Source organism: Haemorhous mexicanus, chromosome 1 (assembly GCF_027477595.1).
Source record: "Haemorhous mexicanus isolate bHaeMex1 chromosome 1, bHaeMex1.pri, whole genome shotgun sequence".
Taxonomy (NCBI): Eukaryota; Metazoa; Chordata; class Aves; order Passeriformes; family Fringillidae; genus Haemorhous; species Haemorhous mexicanus.
Genome location: NC_082341.1, coordinates 8,809,692 through 8,832,702, shown reverse-complemented (window position 1 = coordinate 8,832,702; position 23,011 = coordinate 8,809,692). Strand labels below are relative to the sequence as shown.

The 23,011-nt window shown below is 40.1% G+C and overlaps 1 protein-coding gene across 3 annotated transcripts in view; it reads left to right on the top strand.

The window, feature by feature from the left end:
• The first annotated feature begins 273 nt into the window (after positions 1 to 273).
• LMBR1 (limb development membrane protein 1) overlaps positions 274 to 23,011 on the top strand; it is a 68,440-nt gene continuing 45,702 nt past the window's right edge. The window contains exons 1-4 of one of the 3 annotated variants that reach the window (XM_059839661.1): positions 275 to 570; positions 15,442 to 15,514; positions 17,725 to 17,764; positions 19,591 to 19,730. In XM_059839661.1, coding sequence (XP_059695644.1) covers positions 508 to 570; positions 15,442 to 15,514; positions 17,725 to 17,764; positions 19,591 to 19,730 — 316 coding nt within the window. In that variant the 5' untranslated portion in view covers positions 275 to 507. Of the gene's footprint in view, positions 571 to 15,441; positions 15,515 to 17,724; positions 17,765 to 19,590; positions 19,731 to 23,011 lie in introns of those variants that run through there. The other 2 variants (XM_059839670.1, XM_059839679.1) reach the window with 2 other exon arrangements.

The following is a 23,011-nucleotide window of genomic DNA, read 5'->3' as shown; positions in this document are numbered from 1 at the left end:
CGGACTCGATGGTCCCGGGGGTCTTTCCTGCCTGAACAATTCCGTGATTCTGCGACCCCGCCCTGCTGGTAAAACCAGCCCCGCCCCAAGCCCCGCCCTCTAACCCCACCTCTTTCACGACCCGGCCCCGCCCCATCACGGTGCCGCCTCACTCTTCCCCGTAGCCCCGCCCACGGGCGTGGCTTCACCAGTCATTCACTTAGTCATAAGCCACGCCCCCGGTCTGACCCCGCCCCCCATTCGCCCGCCCCCGCCGGGGTCGCTGCGCGGTGACGCAGCAGGAGGAGCTGAGGCGGCGCTTCCCGCCCTTCCTCCTCCTCCTCCTCCTCCTCCGCGCCCGCCGGACGGGGACAGAGCGGCGGAGCCGGGGCTCCTCAGCCGCTGCCGGGGCCCGGGGGAGCAGCCGGGCTGCCTCCGGCCATGGTGGCCCGCTCGTCGTTGGCGGGGCAGGAGCAGGCGCGGCGGCGGCGGCCGCCATTGCTCGCGGGGGCCGCGGTACTATGAAGGATGGAAGCGGACGAGGTGACGATCCGGGAGCAGAACTTCCACAGCCAAGTGCGGGAGTACACGGTAGGTGCCGCCGCGGACCCTCGCTGAGCTGTCACTGCTCTCTGCCCCAGCCCTGTCCCCGGGCGCGGGCGGGTTGTCCCGCTCTCTCCCGCTGTCCTTGCCTGCCCCTCACCCCAGTGTCCGGAGGGACTCGGGGGCCTGTCTGGGGTGGGCAGAGAGGTGAGTGCACCTTCGCTGAGGTGCCCCGGGAGCTGGAGGATCGCAGTGATGATCCCCTGGAGGGTTTTCCTCTCCGTGTGCCTTCAGCGGAAGATGGAGATGCGGTGTATGCACACAGGGCACCGGTGTGTTCCATAGGAGTGCTCTCGGAGCAGGTACCGGTGCAACAGCCTCGTGAGCAGTGCTCAGCTTCGCTAAGGGATGACTGCGAGCGGACATCATTTATGTGCACAAGTATCTGAAGGTGAGGCTCCAAGAGGATGGACCAGGCTTTTCTCGGTGGTGCCAACCACCAGGAGATGAGGCAATGGGCAGAAACTGATGCACAGGAAGCTCCACCTGAACATGAAGAAGAGCTTCTTTACTGTGCAGGTGACTGTGCACTGGAACTGATTGCCCAGCGAAGCTGTGGAGTCTCCCTCACTGGAGGTATTCAAGAACCTGGATGCAATCCTGTGCCCTGTGCTTTGGGATGACCCTGTTTGATCAGGGAGGATGAACCAGATGACCCACTGTGGTCCCTTCCAACTGTGACCCATTCTGAGATTCTGTGAACACCTCAGTCTTCAGGTGAAGCCTTGTTCCCGTCAGGTGTGCATGGGATTTCATGGTATTACTTGCCATACTGGGATTTTCCTGCCTTGCTGGGCTGTTTGCAGTGCTGTGTGTGACTTTGGTGTTTCCCTGACTCCTCATGCCCCGTGCTCTCCCAGCGGAGCACATGGCAGTGCCTGTGCTGTCCCATCTCAGCCCTCCATAGGCAGGTTCAGCGCTACACCCTGCGTGCAGACAGAGCAGTTGCAGTTTCCTCTCTGACAGCCTCATAATTGTTCTCAGGACTGTTCAGATCTGATAGAGGTGTTTTGATGGGGCTCGTGTCTCTCCTGCTTCAATTCCAGGAAGGAAACACAGTCTACACAAGGGAGGCATGCAGCATGGTGTCCTGTGAACGTGCTGTCCTGCCTCAGCAAGGGAATCCCGTTTTCTTTGCCATCCCTGTTTTCTGGGGGGGGAAAAAAACAGATTTCTTGAATTAAAATAAAATTTCACAATTTAGCTTTAAGTGTTTTTCAGCCTTGTTGGGAGACTCTAAAATACCGTGGTTAACTGGTTTATGTAGCACTATGGCTAGGTCACTTGATAGCAGACTTGCTTGGAATGTGTTAATTACTCTTCTATAGCATACAAATCCATATTAAGACCTTTCTTGTGAAATATTCTATTTCTGGGACCTTTTTTTCTGAAGAGTGCAAAGCAATCCTGTATGAAGAGAACAGCTACTTTATGGGATTTTTTGGAATGTCTCTTCTTAGTGCATGGATGTAGTGTGTGTCCTGGAAGCTATGACTAGTGGAGGGGCACTAAAAGTAAAATACTTCTTTGTAAAGAAGGCTCTAAGTATTATGTTAATCACCTTTGTGGTATGGAAACATGAATGTATGTACAAATCCTCTTTCTTTTCCCTCATGTCTGTTTTTCCATTTGTATTCCATTGTGTGCCAATTATCTCCTACTTACTTTCGCCAGAGTCTTGTTCCAATAAATTGGATGCTACATATAGTGCTTTCATTCAGTAGGAAACAGATTTTTGAGTCTGAGGGAATGGCTGTGTGCAGCCTCTCTGGGTACCATTACAAATAGTGAAGTCTATTAAATTCTTAAAGAAAGTAGTTCATCTGTACTTCACGTACTCCTCCAAAGTTAGAGGGACTTTTTCAGCCCCTCCAGAGCAATTGGTAAATCTTCCTGCTGGTGTAGTCATGTGAGAAATCACACAGGACATCAGTAAGTCATATTTTAGAGGTGCAGTGTTGTTTTGTTTGGACAGTGGACTCAGAGTATTCTTGCTCTTGAAACTTCACTTTGATGTTAATATTGATCACAGGCCAGCTTTGTTATTGTTTATTCAGTAGGAATAATAACAATGTTGCCTTCTTAATCATACCTTGGTATAGTTGTGATCTTGTCTTTAATTTATGTTGGAACACCATAAGGTTTTATGAGTGCATGGAGTGCTGCCACCCCCATCTGAGCATGCAGCCTCCTGTGGCTCCCATGTGGCTGCAGGAGAATCTTGCAGATATGAGTGCATTTGTGGTTAGTCTGAGCATGCTGGAGCACACAGAGGATGTTGCTTACATGTGCAATTATGTTAAATCCTCTCCTTACCAGTCCTGCCCTTGCTGCTCATGAAGTTACATGGTGAATAGAATTTCTTAAAATATGTAAATAAACAGTTGTTGTGTGGGCAGTGGGTGTATTCATCAGCCCCTCAGCTGGAGCTGGGAACATATTCCAGTCTGACAATGCATTGAACCTTGATTCCAGCTGCAGGTGGGCTGGGGGCAGCAGCGCAGTTATAAGAAGTGTTTGATATTTAAAGGTGTAGTGGCTTTAAATTGGGATGGGGTAGGTTTAGATTAGATAATAGGAAGAAATTCTCTGATGTGAGGGTGGTGAGGCCCTGGCACAGGTTGCCCAGAGAAGTTGTGGGTTCCCCATTCCCTGTCAGTGTTCCAGGCCAGTTTGAATGTGGCTTTGAGGTACCTGCTCTAGTGGAAGGTGTCCCTGCCCATGGCTGGGGGTTGGAAACAGATGTTATTTAAGGTCCCTTCTGACCCAAACCATTCCATTCCAGTTGTGGAATATTACAACAGAGGAGACCTCTCTATGCCTGTTAGAAGCAAGAGAAATTTATGTTGTCTGTTAGAAGTACCTTTGAAGAGCTAGATGTGTGGCACAGCCTTTACTGGAAGCTAAAATGATACAATCATGAGAGAAGAGAAATCAAAGTAAGCTGATGTACTTGAAAAGAAAATCCTTTTCACTTTTCTCTTATAAATTTTCTTTGAATACATACAGAATTTCTATATTGTGCTCTCTGATGGAATCAGAGTCCTAAGGGCACACTGAGTTTAGCTGCAGTGTAATGCTTTATTTCTGTTTCATGTATTCTCTGAACTGGCAAGCTACAAAGTTTTCCATAAAGTTGCATAACATAAAAAAAATTCAAGGCTTGTTATGCTTTTCCTGGTGGTGCCTGTCTCTTTCTGGAGGTGCCAACTTCTGCTAATTCCACCTTCAAAAACCAAATATTTCTGACACATGTTTATAGATTGAGCAAGGGTAGTAAAAGATTGTTTTTTAAAAAATACATCCTTCATCTGCTTTTGAGGTGACTCAGTGGTTTAATGCTTAATTTAACTCAGGACTGTTTGCTCTTGACCTCATTTGGAGTGTCTGTATGGCACCTGTTTTTCAAGAGGGTGCCTGTTTGCAACAAAATCATCTGCCTTGGGTTTTGTTGCTTCATGAGGATGATCTGTGCTACTTAGAAGGTGGTTAACTCCCTAGTTAGGCATGGCTCTTCAAACATGAATCTGCTCTGTAGAGGATCTGCTGTTTTGAACTGTTGTTGAAAACACCAAGATTCAGACTTGGTCTGATCAGAACTTTAAAATTCAGATGCAGTGAGGTGAATGTGGAGACTGTGAACTGGTGACCAGTGTAAGAGATGGCACAGCCAGGAGTTTGCTTGGAGTCAGTGAGATCCTTGACTTCAGCAAAGCCAGAGTCATCCTCAGTTCTGGCTGAAGGGGCTGTCTTTCTGAAGAGCAGCTTTAGTTGATGGCCAAGTACAGAAAAGGGTTTGTGTTCTGCACTTGGTCAGTATTTGTATGAAAGAGTTGAAAAGGCCAGACAATATTCTGTTAGTTTAACCTTCTTGGTCCTTTAGATTCATTTATAATTTGCTGAGATCTTGAACATCCATGGAAAATATTTGAACTTCTAGGGAACTGCTTTTCCCTTGGGTCCTGTTGTTATGCCTGTTTATAAAGTGTTCCATGTTCAGCTGGTATTGTTGTGAACTGTTTATGCAAAGGGAAATGGAGCAAGTGCAACTCTTGAGCCTCTCTGTGGTCCCCTGGGTTTACTTTTTAGAATATTAACTTCCTTTTTTTCCAGTTTGAGTCTTCTATTCTGCAGTATTAGCTTGTATTTTTAAAAATACAAGCTTAATTTTTTGTTCTCTTTCAGCTTAAAAAAGTAGGCTTTTGAGTATGTTAAAATATATACATACACCTGGTTATGAGGGTTCTTTGGCAAAATAAATACACTGTGCTTGCATTTGTAATGTGGGAAAAACTCTGGAAGAACACAACAGAACTACTAGCTTCTATTATTAGCACCATAGAACTATTAGGAGTAAACATAGTATATTTGAAAATAAGTTTATTATATTAAATATGTAATGAAAAAAATCAGTCCTGGTAGAAAAAGTTCAACTACAAAAGTGCTGGTATAACTTTTGAGTGTTCCATGTGAGTTCAGGCAGATATTGAAACTGGTGTAATGTGGAGTTTTATGTTAAATGTGATATGCTTCCATTTGAAGGACTTAATGTTTTTAGGGGTGCAGGCTTCAGATGCTAAATATTCTGAGAAACTTAGTTTCTTTATTTCTTCTCTTAATTCAGTGTGGCTACTGCTGGTATTTGTCCTCTGTAAGGCTGTAAAATGAGGAGCTGGTTTGAGCACTTGACTTCTGTTGATAGTGGACTCTTGTCTGTGACCAGCTGTGAATCCTTCACAAACTGAGATTTTCAGACTCTTTTTTCTGCCAGCAGTGATGATATTCTGTTTAGAAGCATGGGTGATTTGTAAGAACAAACCTATTAAATACTGAAATGTTTTTGTTTGAATGCTTATGCAAGTTTATATTTTCTTAAAAAATTGATGCCTTTTAATTTTTTTTCACCTGTACACTGAAAACTTGAGGACTACTTTATATCTTAAAGGGCTTCTTGTATTTCAGAAAATAACTTTGTTTAGATTTCTCAATATTGCTTCTTTTTTTTCCCCCTTAAATATTTTGGGAAAGATTTGTGACTGAATAAAGAAGTATTTGTAGCAGTGATGTGAGACATAAAGCTGAAAGATTGGTGCACATTTAACATAATTAAATATATAAAATGTTGGCATAATTCTGTCATCTTAAAAGTTTACCTTTACTTGTAAACAGGGGTGCTGTACTGAACTTTAAGAAGTGATGAATCATCTTCTGGCTGTTGGTCCTGGGGATCAGCACTGTGGATCCATCTGGAATCAATAGGCATTTCAAAATACTTGGCGTGGACAAGTGCAGAGAGATACTTATTCCCAAAACAGAAACAGCTTTTGGAGAGTTCCACTATTTCTGTTTACATAAAATAAGCATGAAAAGCTGAAGTGTAAAAATTTGCAAATAGATACAGTTCAAAATAATTCCTTTTGAGTTACTGGTGTGTTTCTTTGGAGGAGCAGTTGACCAAAAGAGCAACAACCTTCATGGAGGGTACAGGCATATGTTTAAGAAAATTTTGTATTAAGGTATAATTAGACTTGAGAAAATCCAATGAAAAGAGGAAGAACTGACAGCAAACAAAACCAGCTTTTCATAATGTGACCTAAACCAAGCATATCCATCCTGGGTTTTGTTTGAGTGGCTGGGCACGGAGTAGAGGGACTGGGTAAGATGGGAGGGCTGTAATAACAGCTCAGTCTTTGCTGTGAGGAGGTTGCTGAGTGTTCCTGAGTTTATTAGCACAAGGCCCCCTGGAAATAGGTGTTTTCAGAGAGGTTGAAGAGAGCTGAGGGTGAGCAGGTGACCAGAGTAGCAGAGGAGATGGTGGTAAAGTCAGAGCGGAGAGAGGATCTGAAGCACGTTGCCAGTGACTGTCACTGCCAGTGACATTATGATAAATTCAGGGCTCAGTTCTGTAGACAGAGATGGAATTTTGGGTTGAGGAACACTAAAGAAAACGTTCCATTCAGTGTAAGTTTACTGGTTGTATGTGAAGATGATGCAAGTGTTTTTTTCTTTTCTTTCTTTAAACTGAAGTGCTTTCTCCTTTCCAGTCTTTCAGCCTTTCCTATTTAATTTGATCTTTATTCTCATTTAGGAGGGCAGTGATAACTTTTGTTGAGAAAGTCTTAACTTCTGCGTCACTCTCTACTCCTACACTCTTCCCCCTTACCTTGAAAACCACTGACTCTTTCATGTGTGCTGTCAAATGACTTGGGGCCCTGCCTTCTTAAGAACAATCTTGCTCAAGAATTTAAACAACTTCTAACACAGGAAGAGGAGAGACTTTGAAAGTCATGACTGGAGTTTGTTTTTATGCATCTGATGACAAACAGCCTTGGTTGTTGTGTCACTCTGGAGGGTGAGCATAGAGCCAGGTAGAGGTGACCTGGAATGAGCTGCTGCTCTAACCCCCTGATTAGGTGTGACAGGTGAGATTGCTTCATGCTTTCAGCAGCTTTGACCTGTGCTCTTTGGGACCCAATTGACTCTCAGAAAGATGGTTTCAAAACTCATGTTGTTCTTTTATCAGCTGGGTGTTGAATGTTCATGTATAATAGTGTTGCTCCCCACACAGAGGTTTCTAGTTTTTTGGTTAGCCGGATGTGTTAAAAGCTGTTTCTGACTACCATCAACATGATTTCAAGAGAGAGCCCTGGGCTTTGTACTGTTCTAATATTTGAATGATATTTGAAAATTTTGATTAACTGGAAAATACAGAACTATGTTTCAGTTTCTCTGTTTCCAAATCATGTGTGCCCTGCAGCAGGTAGTGTGCATTGATGGCACTGAAGTCTGCTCATGGCTGGGTTAATGTACAGAGGATAGAAGTGGTGTATTGTGTGTTATTTTCCCCCTTTTACCTTCTTGTGTGGTTTCCGGGATAGGCTTCACAATTGTCATCAAAACATGGTGCTTCAGTTCTACTGATGACTTTTAAGTGCCTGTTTAGGCCTTGATTATCCAATCTTTTCCATTATCTAACTATAATTTCTGTTTTTAAAGTGTTTGTGGGAAAAATTGGTGCCGATGTGTTTTAGTTGAATTTGATAGTAGGAATATGTCTCAAATATTTGCTGAGTTTCAGACTGTGGTTACTTATATCCAATAGAGAGTTTGCATTATTAGTGAGAATTATGAAAACGTACAGCTACTGCTGTTTAAGTATGTTTGTGTTTTGGTAGTGGGGGTGCCACTTAAAAATGTTCCAGGATATATATGTGAGAAGACAAGGAAGAGTGTTTTTATGTGTTAGGATGAGAACGTTTATTAGCTCTGTCTTCTAAGATCTTCTGCATCTTGCCCTGAAAATTAATATTATCAAAGAAGCTGTTTTAAAGAAATTGTTTACCAAGGAAGCTTTTTTGATTATTTTTTCAGAAATGAATTTTTAATGCTATGACTCTGGAGTTTTAATGTAACTGATTATTACAGCCTGACTTTCCATTGTTGAATAATGCCTCATTCAGGGACAGAATGTTAGAATGATCTAGGTTGGTGCTATTGTGTTAATTCTAGAGAGTGTTTTTAAATCTTGCACCTGTGGTGGAAAACATTTTTGACTAAAGGGCTGTAGAAGCTGGTTTTTATCTTCAGCAGAATTTCTAGTACACAGAAATATATTTATAATATATTTATAACTTATATTTATTTTTGTAATATATTTATAAAATATAATATATTTTTGAGTATTTCTTACTTTGTTGGATCCTGGGTGTTTATTCTGGATGAGCAAGTCTAGGCACCTGCCTCTGAACCATTTATAATTTCTTCATGACTTAGGAATCAAAAAAAGTGGGTCAACCTCTTGCAAATGTTTTAAGCCAGGGAGGAGTCCTGAGAAGAGGCTGTACATGGAGGGGAATCATAGGTATGGAGGGCAGTGTTAATGAGAAAAATTTATCTATGGTCATAGACAGTCATAGAACATATTTGATGTTTTCTCGTAAGATTAAATTTAGTGTGTTATGCCAAGTGTATAAGGCTGGCTGGTTTAGAGTGAACTTAATCTAACCACAGCAGAGTTAATGTCTCATTTGAGAAAAATGAGATTTCTGGAGCAGATGATACAATGAATGCCAAGGTCAAACTGAGACCATGGACAAAGATTTCAGTTTTCTTTAGTGTGCTTTGTTGGTTTGTTACTTACTGTTGACACATCCAAAACAGGTGGAATGCCTTGTTTGCTTTTTAGGTGTCAGTGGGATAATTTAGTTATTAGAAATAGACCAAACAGAGCTGCTTGTCTCCACCTGTATTTTCTTGCTGTTTATTCCTGCCATCTTTTCTGTGAATAAATAAAAGCAGTTGCCAGGTAGGACAGTAGGAGGAAGCTTTTTAGTTGCCTTGTGGTATTGTAATGCGCATTAAAATACTTCAACAGCATCAAGAGGTGGATGTATAATGGTGTGTTTGTTGTTCTCTATTACAGAAATTAAAACCCAGAAGGGCAACACTATTATTTTCTGTAGATAGTAATCACAGGCAAAATACTGACTGTTTAATTTTCAACACTTAAACATGTAAATAGACATATTCTACATGGTGATATTACCCAGAGTGATCTCTGCCTTCTCTTTTCTCTGGGCTGTTTTATCTGTTTAGAGAAAAGGACACATTATGTAAAGTAACAGCTAGAAGTGGAGATCTTGTTATGTCTGTAGCCTTGTTTTGTGTATCATTTGCACAGAAATGCTTGTGGTTGTAATAGCAGTGACTTTATTTTAATACTGACACAGCCACTTCATTTTAAAGTTATTTCCTTTCTTCCCTTACATTTTGGAGCTACTTTTTGATCTTTCATTTCATATATGGCATAGTAAAATGTTATTTTCTGCTTGTCCCTTGCTCCTCCAGATTTACTGCTGATGCTAGTATGCAATCAAGTTGGAGGAAACAATCACTTACTTGCTTTGATGCTTTTCAAGTGGAAATGAACCTGTGTTGAATCTGTTTCGTGCTTGGAAGCGTTGTTAGGTTAAAGAACATTACTAAGTGTGGGACATCTCTCTGTGAAGTAGTTCTGTTGTGGTTCCTTGCTGCTAAGAGTTGTTCTGCAAGATGTCTGGCTCTTTCACAGTGGGAGGACGTCCCTGACACAGCCCTTCAGGGGCCTGTGCTTACACTTAATAACACATTCATAAATGACCTGGAGAAGGGTATAAATTATGAAGTGACTAAGTTTGTAATGATGCTTGTTGGGTCAGGAAGATAGAAAATAAGGCTGAGTGGGCTCTAGGCTCCTGCTCAGGGGAGGGTCAGCTATGGTATCAGACTGCTTGGGGCTAGGAATGGAGATTTGTAGCCTTGCTGGGCACCTGGTTCCACTGCTTGGCTCTCCTCATGGAGAGGATTTCTTCTTAACTCCAGTCTCACCACCACAGTCAAGAGCTCAGCTCTATGTTTTTACTGACCTCCTCATAGGTACTGGCAAACTGCTGTCAGGTCCTCCTGAAGCCTTGTTGTCCTCAGACTGAACATGCTGAGGTCCTTCAGCCTGTCTGCACCATGCCAGTGTTCCAGCCTCCTCACCACTGGTGATCATCCTTTCTGTAATTGCCAACTCCTATACTGGTGGCTCAAAACTAGACACAGCAGCTCCATGTGACAGGGTGAATGCTGCTTGGAGAGGGACAATTACTTCCCATGGGTTTTTGCTTTGCTTCAGGTAATAGAGTCAGGGATGCTCTTTAAGGTGTGTGCTACCAGGGCACACTGACTGAGGGTGATGAACAATTACTGGACAAGGCACCTATGTGCTTTTTTTCTAGGGTAAAGTACAGCTCCCTCACAACTCTTGGGAATAATTCCATGCTATATAAATAGAATCCTGTACATATAAATGCAGCTTTTAATGTGCACACACACAAATTGCAGTTGTAAAAGATGGTTGAATCTTGTTTTTAAGAGGGGGGGGAAAAACCTTACACATTTTGAGCATAGTCTTTCTTAGCATGAAAATGTAGCTCTTACACTTGCAACAGAAGATGCTTTCCCAATCTGAGGCATGAATTTCAGTGCCAGAGTTTTAAAGATCATCCACATGGACAAATTAGTGTCAGCCGATCTTCAGTAATTGCCACTGGGATAGCTGCAATGTGATTTGACCTGGTTCAGACTGTTACTGCTCGTGTGACCTTCTGTGCTGGCCCCTTAGAGGCACATGGTATGCAGGTAATTCTCACAGGAGCTGGGAGATGTGTGGTGCAGATCCAGAAGTATGGTGTGGATCATACTTGGATGCCTTTGGATGAGAGATCCAAGGGTATGACACTGTGGAAGAGTTGGTTACAAGAGACATAAGAATGTAGTGCAGTGTGTCTCCAGAAGCAGCCTCTCCTGGCATGTCTGGTGTGTAATCTAAGCAGGAGCAGAAGGCACTTCCTTTCCTGAATAAAGATTAAGGGCTTCAGGGGAAGACAGGTTTCTTTTTGCTTGTACTACCAGAAGTTGTGTTTAGTCTGTAGGAAGAGATGTAAATGAATTATATGCTTTGAGGTTTGAAGATTTCTTAACGTGCCATCTGTTAAAAAGGAGCCCTGGGATGTGGCACAGAGTCCATGTGTCTTGTTTTCAGTTACTGAGTGGTGTGGGGACATGTACACAAAGGCATTACAAATTATTAAGAATTGCTTTGGGTGACTGTTTGGCTATAACCACGGACAAGTCTTGGGCTCCTCGTAATTTCCTTTATATTTTGATCCACCTGGTCAAACATGGACAGTGTATTTCCCCTGTAAGGTCAGAATGTACCCTAGTTGTGTTTAAAGTAGCTTCCCAGTCTAATTATGGCAACAGATCCACAGCTACTTTGTCCCTCAAACATGGAAAGAATTTAAGGAAATAAACCTTAAGATTGAAAAGTATTATTTCTTGTGAAGTGGGGGGTGTCAGAAATCCTTATTCTTCACAGCTGGTTACATTTTCTGCACAGTGTCTTGACTGTCTCCCCAAGTAAAACCTGGAAAAGCTTCATTTGAGCTCCAGTGAAAAACTTGCAGAGAACTTGGGGGTCTGAGGAATACAGCTCATCCTAGATTTGCTGTATTTGCAGCATCCTTTTGTGAGCTGTTATTGTAGAGATGGGTGATGGCATTAATCACTGCTTTTTGGTTGGGACCAACTTGCAATATAATTTGCATTTAACATTGTATTCCAATGTTGCCTCCAATACTGAGACACACAGTAGTTTCTGAAGGAAAGATGGAATTAACAGAATATAGGCTCTTTTAAATTTTTGTTTTTACTGAAGGTATCAATGTAGTTTTGTGTATGATGTTCTTTTGTGACTAGTGCCCTATTTCAGTATGACTACCTGTGCTTTTTAATAGGTGGTTAGAAATGGAATTGATAGATGAACTTGATTGTATGTAGTGTGACATTAAGGTGTGGTTTAAAAAAAAAAGGAAAGACATAGTGATGAACTTGAACCCTAAAACAAAATTTCTGCTGAAACTTGAGAGCTACTCTGCTGTAAGCAATTGGGGAGGACAGTGCTGATGGATCCAGTGGCAGGAGGTTAATGCTGAGTTACCAGCATGGTTCTCAGGCTCATGCCTTAAGCAGCCAGAATGGAGGCTAGACAGTTAAGGGGGATAAGGAGGATTATTACTGAAGAACCTTCAAAGGCCACACCACAGCGTGGCTCTGCCTGGATGGCTCCAAGTTGGAAGCAAAAGAGGGCTTGGCACAAGAGCTCACATTTTTATAAGTTTTGCTCCATTAGCATATTGGACTAATTGTCCAATTACAGCCCCAGCCCATGAAGTCCCATTCTTCTTGTTTTTCTCTCCTCAGTTCACATTGTTTATATTCTTGGGCCTGAGATCCAGATTGGCTGTCCTTGGGTCCCTGGCTAGAGAAGGAATTGTTGTGTCTGTCTACTCTGCGAAGAGACCTCACCATCCCCCTAGTATGAAACCCAGACCCACACCTCACATCCCCTAATATGAAACCCAGACCCACACCTTACCATCCCCTAATATGAAACTCAGACCCACATACCAAAGCAGCACAAAATCAGAAAAAAAGAGAAAATAAAAAGATAAAACTCGATGTATCAATGTGAGTGTGGAGAAGCATTTTAGTGCAGCAAGAAGGACTTAGTGCTGTTAACTACAGCTGTAAAATCTTATCTGGAGTGCTGCATACAAGCCCAGCCACTGATAATTGAGAAACATGAACTTGAAACTACAGCAAATACAAACAAGGCTGGATGGTTTCTTTTCCTAATATAAAAATATCCTGAAACAAACAGCAGTATGAGGAATTGGAGCTCGGGGTTGCAGTGCTGACAGGACAGTGGAACCTATTCTTCAGCTATCATAGGCAACACATTCCTTTTGCCCAGCTTAACTGAGTTCTACTCTAAAAATAGTTGGGATGCTGACTTGAGCTGTTTCCTTTAGAAAGCTATTCAGAATGCATGGTAAGAAACAGCTCAGGATCAGAGGTTTCACTGAGTGTAAATTGAGACTGCAGTAATGTTTCTGAGTTTGCTGCTAACTTGTTTTGGTCAGTAATGAAGGACTTTTAATCTGAATTCTTTTTTAAGATAATAAAGCTTTCACTTAATAGATTTTGTTTATTTTCTTGTCAACAATTTCAAAGTTTTGTGAATTGTCAGTAATAAACAGTTTTATCAAACATTTATGAAGTTGTTCTCAAGTCTGACAGAAGTAAAAGGGGAATTACACCAGGCTGTAGAGTTACCCCTTATTGCTGGGTTGCAGAGTAGCTGTTATCTAAAACCAGAACTCCAGCATTTGACAGTTTGTGTTACTGGATAGTTTTCATCTGCTCTGTCCTCAAAATACCTGTTATCTCAGTGGTGCCTTGTGAGTACAGACCCACATTTTCATTGTAGCCTTGCTATCAGAGATAGAATAAAGGTCAGCTGTTGTATTTGAAGGTATAAACAAGACTGCAGTAATTTTTGTTCTTGTTTTAAATAAAATTAAACAAAAAATGAGCTTAACTTTTTAACTATTTTTCTTTTACACAGGTTACACTGTGTTATTTGCATCTGACAGATTTTTAAAGAATTCACTTACCCTGTATATGTGATACCTGATTTTCAGAAGTGGGTGCCTAAAATTAGATGTCTCTAGCTGTAGCCTTGGTCTAGTTTTCAGAGGAACTGGAAGCTTAGAGAAGGATTCTCTTTCAGCACTGGCAGTGCTTTTTCCAATACTGACAGGATGAGCTGTGTCAGAAGACTCTGAAAAACCAAGGCTGTTCTCAGTTTGTTTTGTTCTTCCTGTTTCAAAAATATACCATTTTTTAAAAAATTAAATCTTAATAACATTCTTTAGAATTACTTATTTAAAGGGCTGAATTCTTTATCAAAACCATTTATTCTTTGAGGCATCCTTAAGAAAGTTGGGAGTGGTAAGCTCTATCCAGATTAAAGATTGGAATTCAGAGATCTAGTTATGAAATCTCATTTTCAGTGCCTGTATTTTGGGTGTTGCTGCTGTGTTTCCTGCACAGAGAATGAGCTGGGTTGCCACTTTCAGACTTAGAGCACTGTTGTACTTCTGGGAGGGACCTGGAAGTCACTCAAATGTCATACTCAGATACTTGGCTATACTTGGGTTTTTTAAATCTGAAATGTCTGACTACACCAGAAAAATAACCCTTTCAGTTTATATTAATCAGTATTTCTTACAAAGTCTGTCTTTCATGAATAATACATTATTCTCCACTGTGATTTGCTGTTTTGGATGCAGTGTTATTTAGATGCAGATTTATCAGGGCTATGATCACTACCTTCACTTTCACTTTTCCCTTTCTCTTAGGGTAGCCTTTCTGCTCTTGATTTTTTTTAAGACAGTGAGTCTTAAAGGTAACAAATCCACAAAGGATAGCTTCAAGAAATTGGTGAGCTATTGTCCAGTGGAGGAAATTTCCAAAACAGAATGGCATGCTTGCTTCTTGTTGCATTTCTGACTGACTCATGTGTTTAATAGGCATAGGCATCCAGGATTAAGGCAGCAATGTTGAGCCACTGATGCTTCATTCAGGAGCAAATAAAATATGTGGGGTTTGTTTTTGTGTTTTGTTTTTTATTTTTACTGCACAAGGGCTTGGAGGGTTAAAACTTTCCTGCTGTTCATGTCCCTTCCTATAATATTTCCAGCATTTTTTTAGGTATTTTGGTCTTATCTTATTGTATTGTTCTTGTAGTGCTAAATCTTATAAACAACTTGGTCCAAGGCACTGTGGGCTGAAGGTGTATCTGACCTAAATAAAACACCAACCTTGCGAGAGGGGAAGTTGTGCCCTTGGCTTCTGACTGTGAAGGAGACATCATGTTTGATGAGCTCATGCTTGGACATCCACTGTAGGCACGAGTCTTTCTCTGTGTGTTGTCACCTGGAATTTGTTTGATTCAAGACAGGATGCAAATAGTAAACATGTTTGTTTCTTTCCGCATGTGCTGACAGCATAGCCCAAAATAGATCCTCAAGAGCCCATTATATAAAATACAATTAGCCTTAGGGTAGTTTTGAAGGGGATACAAAGCCTGATAACTTTTACAAATCAAGTGGATTCAAACTTAAAAATCAGCCCATCCCACTCCACTCACCATCTCTCAAACAAAAAAATCACACTGTGAATAAGTCTTTTCTCTTAATTTTAGAGTAAAACTTGCTGACCATATAATTGATGCAATACCTGTTACTCTAATCAAGCTGTTTAAATGGGTTTAACTTTCTATTAATAAGATATAATAGTCTTGAAATTTACATAAAATATGCTGATGTTCATCTGAATTCAATTTTAAATTGTTTAGACTAGATTTACTGCTTATTATAATCCAGGCATTTTTTCATGACCCAATAAATGCAATTTTTTTTTTTCCAGATCTGTTTTCTCCTGTTTGCTGTTCTCTACATTGTCTCCTACTTTATAATCACAAGATACAAAAGGAAAGCAGGTAAGCATAGAATTTTTAATATGTCAAAAAAATTTTGTTTTTCAAATAAATGGATGATTCTTTTCCTGTCCATCTCCACAAGGAAAGTGGAGAAACAGAACTGTTTGTTAGGCTCCTGGTCTATGGCAGCCTGGATTGACCTGGTTGTGTATGGCAGCCTACATGGTAATTGTTTTGAGATGGAAGAAAGGGGTTAATGTCAAAGTAGGTGCTTCTGCCTCCCTTGCCTTGAGATCCTGTTGTTCTCCTTTCACATCAGCTTTTTCAGGATAAGTATCTTCAGCTGTGTTTTAGCAGCAAAATCAGGTTCTGAGCTTTTGCTAGGAAAGTGAAAGGTTGCCAGTGCTACAGAAGGGAAGTAGCATTGTTTCTTCAAAAAGTCCTGCTCTGATCAGGTACAGTTATTATTTCAGTTGTCTTAACCTGTCTGACTTCATCACTGAAGTTTAGAAAATACCTTGAGTTAATACTCTGTTTTTTTCCCTTTGGGAGCACTGTCTAGTTTCCATTCTAGAACTAGTCTGTAGGAAGCTCTGTCATTTTCTTTGGTATTTTTTCTAAAGACAGCATAAAAATGAGTATAAAATCACAGAATCTTTGCTTTTGACAGCTTATCCGGGACCTTGGTGCTTGATAATAGTCAGGCTTTAAAAACATTCTTGTGTATGGTGATCTTGGTGCTTTGAACTTTATTGGAAAGTGTTTATTGAGTGGCCTGTGTTATGATAGATCTGCTGTCATGGATGGATTTGTGTTTTAAAAAGTAAACTTTTTGTGGAATTTAATTCCTTGGAAAAAAAGGTATATCTCTGTAAACATAGGAAGTGAGACAGATACTGTCTTCTGATCCTGATATGTATTTTGGACATTAAAAAGCTGCTACCATTTGGAGATGGAAAGAACAGGAAATGGAAACTGGTTTGGCAAACACTGTTGGATACAAAGACACTTTTATTACCTTTTGTTGGCAGTTATCTCCTCAGCTGGGAAGAGGAACTGCTCTGCAGCTGCCCTGACTTTATGAAAGCTTTGTGAGCATGTACTTAGGCACACTTTGTAGCCTGCTATGATCTTCCTGATGAGAAATGTTTGAAGAGTTAACTCAGCTGCAACTCTTTCAGGACAAATTGTTCACTGCTTTTCCAAGAAGCTTTTTAGCCAAAATGATTCATAAGAGACCTTTACTTAGTCTTTCAAAACACCATGGGGTATCCATCAAAAAACCAACACCTCCAGGTTCTTTCACAGAAGAATTTCAAAATAGCATGAGGTTATTGGCTATGTGTTTATTTCAACTGTGTGCATGACTCTTAAGAACTTAAATTTATTTTAAAATTTAAGAATAAGTAAATTAGTAAATAATAATAAGTTCTATCTACTATGGAAAATAGGAAGATCTTTAGCATGCTGAGTGTAAAATTATTTGAAAATGCCTACATTATTTCAAATTTAGAAATGCTTACATTTGTGTACTGATGTGCTTAGAGAAGGGTGTAAAGAATAAATGAAGGATGTGGTAGTGATTCATCTGAATTAAATGTTGAGATTGTTTTAGTGAAGTATTAAGTGAGGAGTAAGTGACTGAAAATGGTCTAAAATGTGAAGTATCGGAAGGAAGTCATGGCATCTTACATGCAAAACAAATAACAAGAATATATCCACCTCTCCTTCCTCCCCTCCCCCAAATCCCCAGGAGCTGGGAAGAGGGGTAAGCAAATGGAAGCAACTGAGTAGTCATCACTATTGTTCTGGGTATGCTTTCTTGTTTTTAAAAGACATTTATACTGCAAATAATTTTTAGCAGTATGCTAGCTTAGTGTGGACTCTTAGCCTTTCCTGTAGCTTGCCTGCCCTCTGTGGTTCCAGAGATGCCCAAAGGGGCAGTTTCTAGCAGTAGCTGTGGCTGTAGTAGTCTGAAAGCATGTTTGCCATTGAGCCCTCTGGAAGAGGTCTCAAAGAAGTTCTGATCTGCATATTTAAGTAAAGTGAAATAACTTTGTTATGTTGATTGAAAAGAGTCTGACTACTGAAAAAAACAGGGAGAGAATATTTTAAGAAGATTCCTTCCAAAAATGAATATTGATGCTCATGAATTGTATTAGTACATCTGAATTTGAATTGTAAATTAAAATTAATCCTATCTATATACATTTTAGTCTGAAGAAAGACAAGTGAGTATTGAATATAACCTGATGTCATTTAATTTTCAGATGAGCAAGAGGATGAAGATGCCATTGTTAACAGAATATCGTATGTATAGCTCTTCTTGGCAGAACTTCTTTTCCTGAATGTATTGTTATGATAGGAATCTTCTGTGCCTCCAAATAAATAAGAATCTATTTGAAATATTTAAAAGTTTCTTAAATAGCTTGCTGGAGGTTCAGGGAAAAAGATTTGGTGTAGTGGCACCTTGAGTTATGAAAAGTGTTATGAAAGTTTGGTCTAGGCCTTTTTTCACCTGTAGTTCTGCTGGTAGGTATGAAGTTGGCCAGAACATTGCATGAGGACCTGATGCAAGAGGTGGAATTGAGTGCAAGACCTGCATTTAGGGCTCCAAACATGGGTGTTTGGATAGGAGGTGGTGTAAGTGGCCACAGCAGTCAATGGAACGGAGGCAGTGGATCCTGTGAAGAAAGCTCTCTCTGAAGAAGATACCTTTGATCAGTGTAAAAAAGCTGCAGAAAGGTTACAAGTGGAAGACAAGCACTTGCCAGACCTACTTGTCTGCCAGCAGCTCTCTCCTTATCCTCTTGCTGTGTCAAGTTAGATATGAATATCTCCTTTTGAGTATGGCTCAGGATGTGCAGAGCTGCTGTGGCTGTTGCTGCCCTCTCAATTGGCTGAACTGTGTGAATTGGCTCCTTCTGTGTTCCAGTGTTCTTGGCTTCCCTGGTGCTGCTGGCATCCCCTTGGAAGGAGAGCTTGGAGAAAAGCATTGTTGTAAATAGAAAATGTTCTTTTTTCTTTCAGCCTAAGCTTCCTTAAATGTGCATGTTATTTTCCTAAAAGCAATAACTCTCAAATATATGTAAATAGATTTTTCTTCATGTGGCGTAATTGTCAGGACTTGAGGTGTGGAGGGATGAGAAAACAAAGGCAAAGGGCTGGAGCACTTTGCTGCAGTTTGTTAGGTTTCCCAGTTCTGGCTTAGAATACCTAAACATCCTTAAATAAAAGAAAAAATCTCAGAAGCCAACAACAACAACAGAATATTTTTAAACTTAAAATTACTTACTCATGCTTTCTTTTCAAAGTATTGTATGAGTGAAAAATGGATTTGTAGACTATTAAGGAAAAGTAAGATTTCTGCAAGCAGCTTACAGATGCTGCTGTTGTAGGGATGTTCTGTTTATTTTGTCATGCAATTTTGCATTGAGAATTATTTCTAGTTTTATTATAGCATTAGATTAGTTCTGTAAGAAAGTTTTGTTGATCTTATTTTTTTTAAGGACACAGTTCTTTTTAATGCCACAAGATGGCATTTGGTGTAAGTTGTATTTGGGATCTGAAAAGAATAAGCTTAAATATTTGCAACACTTCTGACAATTTCTGTATGTTGACTTTACATCTATGAGATGAGAACTTGAATAACTCCTTTATGAAAAAAACCCAACTTCTTTTTTTTAGTTTGGTGTTCAAATATTTATGTATAATTGTACTCACTCTTTAGTTGTTAGAATGGTGCTCTGCTTTTCAAAATTGTGCTAAGAATGTAGAAACTGAATATTTTTTTATTGTGTATGTGTCTTGTGGGAAATTAAGACTGACAGAGGTGAAAAGATATTTAATGAACTCCAGTAGTTTAACTTCTGTATTAAAAAGAATTGAACACATGCATGTGCCAAGAGACTAATCGTGGTAGTTGGTAAAAACAAATTATTTATATTGGGTCCTGTAAACTATTTTAAATTTGCTTTTTGAAAGTTAAATGTTTTGGAAATCCACAGTTCCTCCTGCCCATTTACAATAGAAGAATGTATTGCCTTTAGATGCTGATTGCCAGGTAGTTTAATTACTTTTTTCCTGCTGTTCAGAGCTTGTTGGTGGTAACAATGGTACATTTCTTTAAATTCCAGGCTGTTCTTGAGCACCTTCACTCTAGCAGTTTCAGCTGGTGCAGTCCTGCTTCTACCTTTCTCAATAATCAGCAATGAGATCCTGCTTTCTTTTCCACAAAACTACTATATTCAGTGGTTAAATGGCTCACTAATTCATGGTTAGTACTCAGCATAATTTAATTAAAATGAATGTCTTCATTATACGTGCACCGATATGTCCTTATTTTCAAACTGATAACTCATTTTCATTTAATATGCTAATTGTTAATGTGCTGTTGGCTAGTTGGTTTCACTGCTGTGTGATATATCACAAAAGTCTGTCTTAACTGTTCTGTTCTTTTTTTAAAGAATTATGCAGGCTTGATGGAATTAAACCAAATTCACTGCTTTGAATAATAAAGTAAATAAGAGCTACTAGAAGCTAACTTGAAACGTGCTGTTCACACTTCTTTATGTTAATGCAAGATTCATATGCCTTTCTCTTTATGGTGATACCTATACATTTATTCTCAAAATAAAAACATGTTTTAAGAAACTTGCTAGCTGTGGGCAGCTCAGATGAGATAGTTAAGTTCAGCTGTTGGTGATTTATGTGCAAACAATGAAAATTGTGGAATATAAGTGTTGTGATAAAGATGTGCAATAAAATAAGTGGTGAAAATAGGACATTCTTTTCTAGGTTTGTCTGCAGAAAGTATGTTCACTATATGAAACTTTATTCTGGTACAAATAATTCACAGGTTAACTGTTGTTCTCTTTAGTCTTGTGAAGAGAGAGCAATTTGGCTTTGGAGGCTTTTTCTCTGAAAAGTGCTTGCTTTTTGTTAAATGTCTCATAATATTCACACATAGCAAATTCATGAATTTCCATATCCCTGGAATTTCCAGATCCCTGACTTGCAAGGATTTTTTTTTTTTGTTTTGTTTTGTTTGGTATTTTTTGTGAAGTGGGAGGAGGTGAGAAGTGATGTTTGTAGGACATAATGGAATAGTTCTTCATAGCAGGGATAGTTGAACAGTGGAAAAAGCACTGGGAGATCTTGAGAGTTTTCCAAAGCTCGGGTGGCCAAAGCCCTGAGCAGCCTGATGGCACCTGCAGTTTGGCTCTTTAAGGACAGGTCAGGCTAGGTGACTTTACAGGCTCTTTCTAGTTGAGTTCTTTTATGATGTGTTTTGTGACATGTCATGAAGAATTGCTAATTTGGTATGTCTCCTACATGGGAGAAAAAACCCCCAAGCTAAATAAATGTTTTTACATGGATTTAGCTGCTCAGACATTTATATTCTTTATTCCCAAACATGAGAAAAAAATTATCGGAAGACAATCCTTCCTTCTGAATCATCTTTGGGAAAAGGGCCATAAAATCCATCAGAGACTGAAAATCATATAATAACTATTTCAAAAAATTTTACTGTCACTTGTTGCTTCAGAAAATTTGGGTTAGTAAGTAATCTGGAATAGTTGCTGTTAAATAGGAAAGTCTTTGGATTTGCCAGTGACTATCTTTTAGTGTGATGATGGTGGAAAATACCTCTTTGTGGACACACAGTATAATTTCTATTTGGTAGAACAGAAATTCTACCACTTGTTAGCAGTTGCTAACAAGGAGGGGAGTTGAGGATGTTGGCGTTTCCAGGTGTGCATTGCGGAGGCCAAGGTGCGCTGTCGGTCACTGAGCTCTGGGCGGGTTCGGGCCGGGGCCGTTCCCTGCGCTCGGGCTCCCCCGCGTGGCCTTGGCCGGGATCGCCGCGCTCGGGGATCCCGCGCCCCGCCCGGCGGAGGAACCTGCGCGGCTCTGAGAGATCCCGGCAGCGGCAGCCGAGCTCAGAAACGCTCCCAGCACCCTCATACTCTGCCTGCACAGCCTTCACCTGTGCTTTGTGTACTGCCTTGAAAATGTTGTCAAATCGGAGCACTTGCGTTGCTTTAAAACACTTTATTTTTTCTAAATTTATTGTCTACAGCTCTCATCTGATGTAATTGAAGCTGACACTGAGGGGTTTTATTCTGTAGGTTGTTGCATTACATCTGGCGAATAAAAAAGCGGAAAATACATGCCTGGAACTTCTGAAGCTAGGCAGAAAGACCAAACCTGGATCCAGTATAAACACACTTAGCTAATTAATACATGCTGAACTATTCCAGGACTAGTTCTGACAACGGTGTTCCCTTGTGCTGCTTTTGGGTACAACCACCAGGTGGGGGTAAAACGTAATGAAACTGCCACGAATAAGAAAAATGGAAGATTGCTTAGAGTCTAATCTGTTTGCCAAAGACTGAGAAATTTTTAATTTTTATGTTTTATGAACTTGTTTTATGGGGGACAGTCTTAGGTCACTACAAGTGCAAATGAAAAAAGTTCTAATTGATTGCTTAAAGATTTTCTATATGTTGATGTCAAGTGTCTTATGCAATTTTATGAGGCAGTCAGTATAGTAGAAAATAATTAGAAATATTAGAAAGACACAGAAAAATTTCTGTGTCTATTTTAATTTGATTTCTGAACTATCAAATTAAGATAAGAAGTAGAGAAGATCCTTACTTTGAGGAAAGTGCATGTGTCTGTCAGCAGCAGAAAAGCACTGCTCTTGTCTTAGTCCTAACTTTATGTGCATATTGTAACTCTGTAGTTTAATATTCTGTAAATGTGTTTCCTATATACTAATAATGTGTAAATTTCTGGATTTTAACTTTTTAAAAATCACCCTGGATGTGCACCAGTCTCCCCTCCCTTAAAATGCTCAATGTTCTCTGCAGCTCCTAAGCACTGTTTTCTCTTGTAAGATACTCATGTAAAAGAGCTGCTGAAATTAGGACAAGCAGGTTTTCAGCTTTGCATTAGGTAACCGAATGCACTCTGTCTTCAGTTAGAGAAAACTGCTGAAATAAGACTCCTACCCCCATCAAGTTGTATTTCTGCTCTTCCTCTGGTATCTTTTTTAGTGGGAAAGAAAAAAAGTGCAGACTGCTGGAGTTAATGTCCCCTTGTAAGGGCTGTTAATGACATTCCTGCTGATGTTGCTATGCCTGAATGTTTCTCGAATGGTAACAGGAGCTTCCTGGCAAAGCAAATTGAAAAGGAAAAATCCCCCTCTTTGTTAACTGGAGTTTAGCCACCTTTAGGCACTCTGTTTTCTTTAGCAAATGAGTGTTATATTTCACGCATCTTTTGGAATTTTCTTGTTTTGTTTTCTCTAGCCTGTTTGGCTGAGTTTGCTTGCTGGTGTCCTGCTGCTGTCAATTGCTGAAGTTCACTTGGCCCCCTGTTCCCCTCCACCTTTTATTTCTCCTTCAAATTTGAATGCTGTCATTTTAGAAAAAAGAAAATGTATGGTGGAAGCATTTTTCAGAGGGTATAGGCAAAACTCACTGCTTGCTAAGTTTTTTACACTTGTATCTAATTAAGAAATTTCTCTTGATAATGAATACCCCAGACATC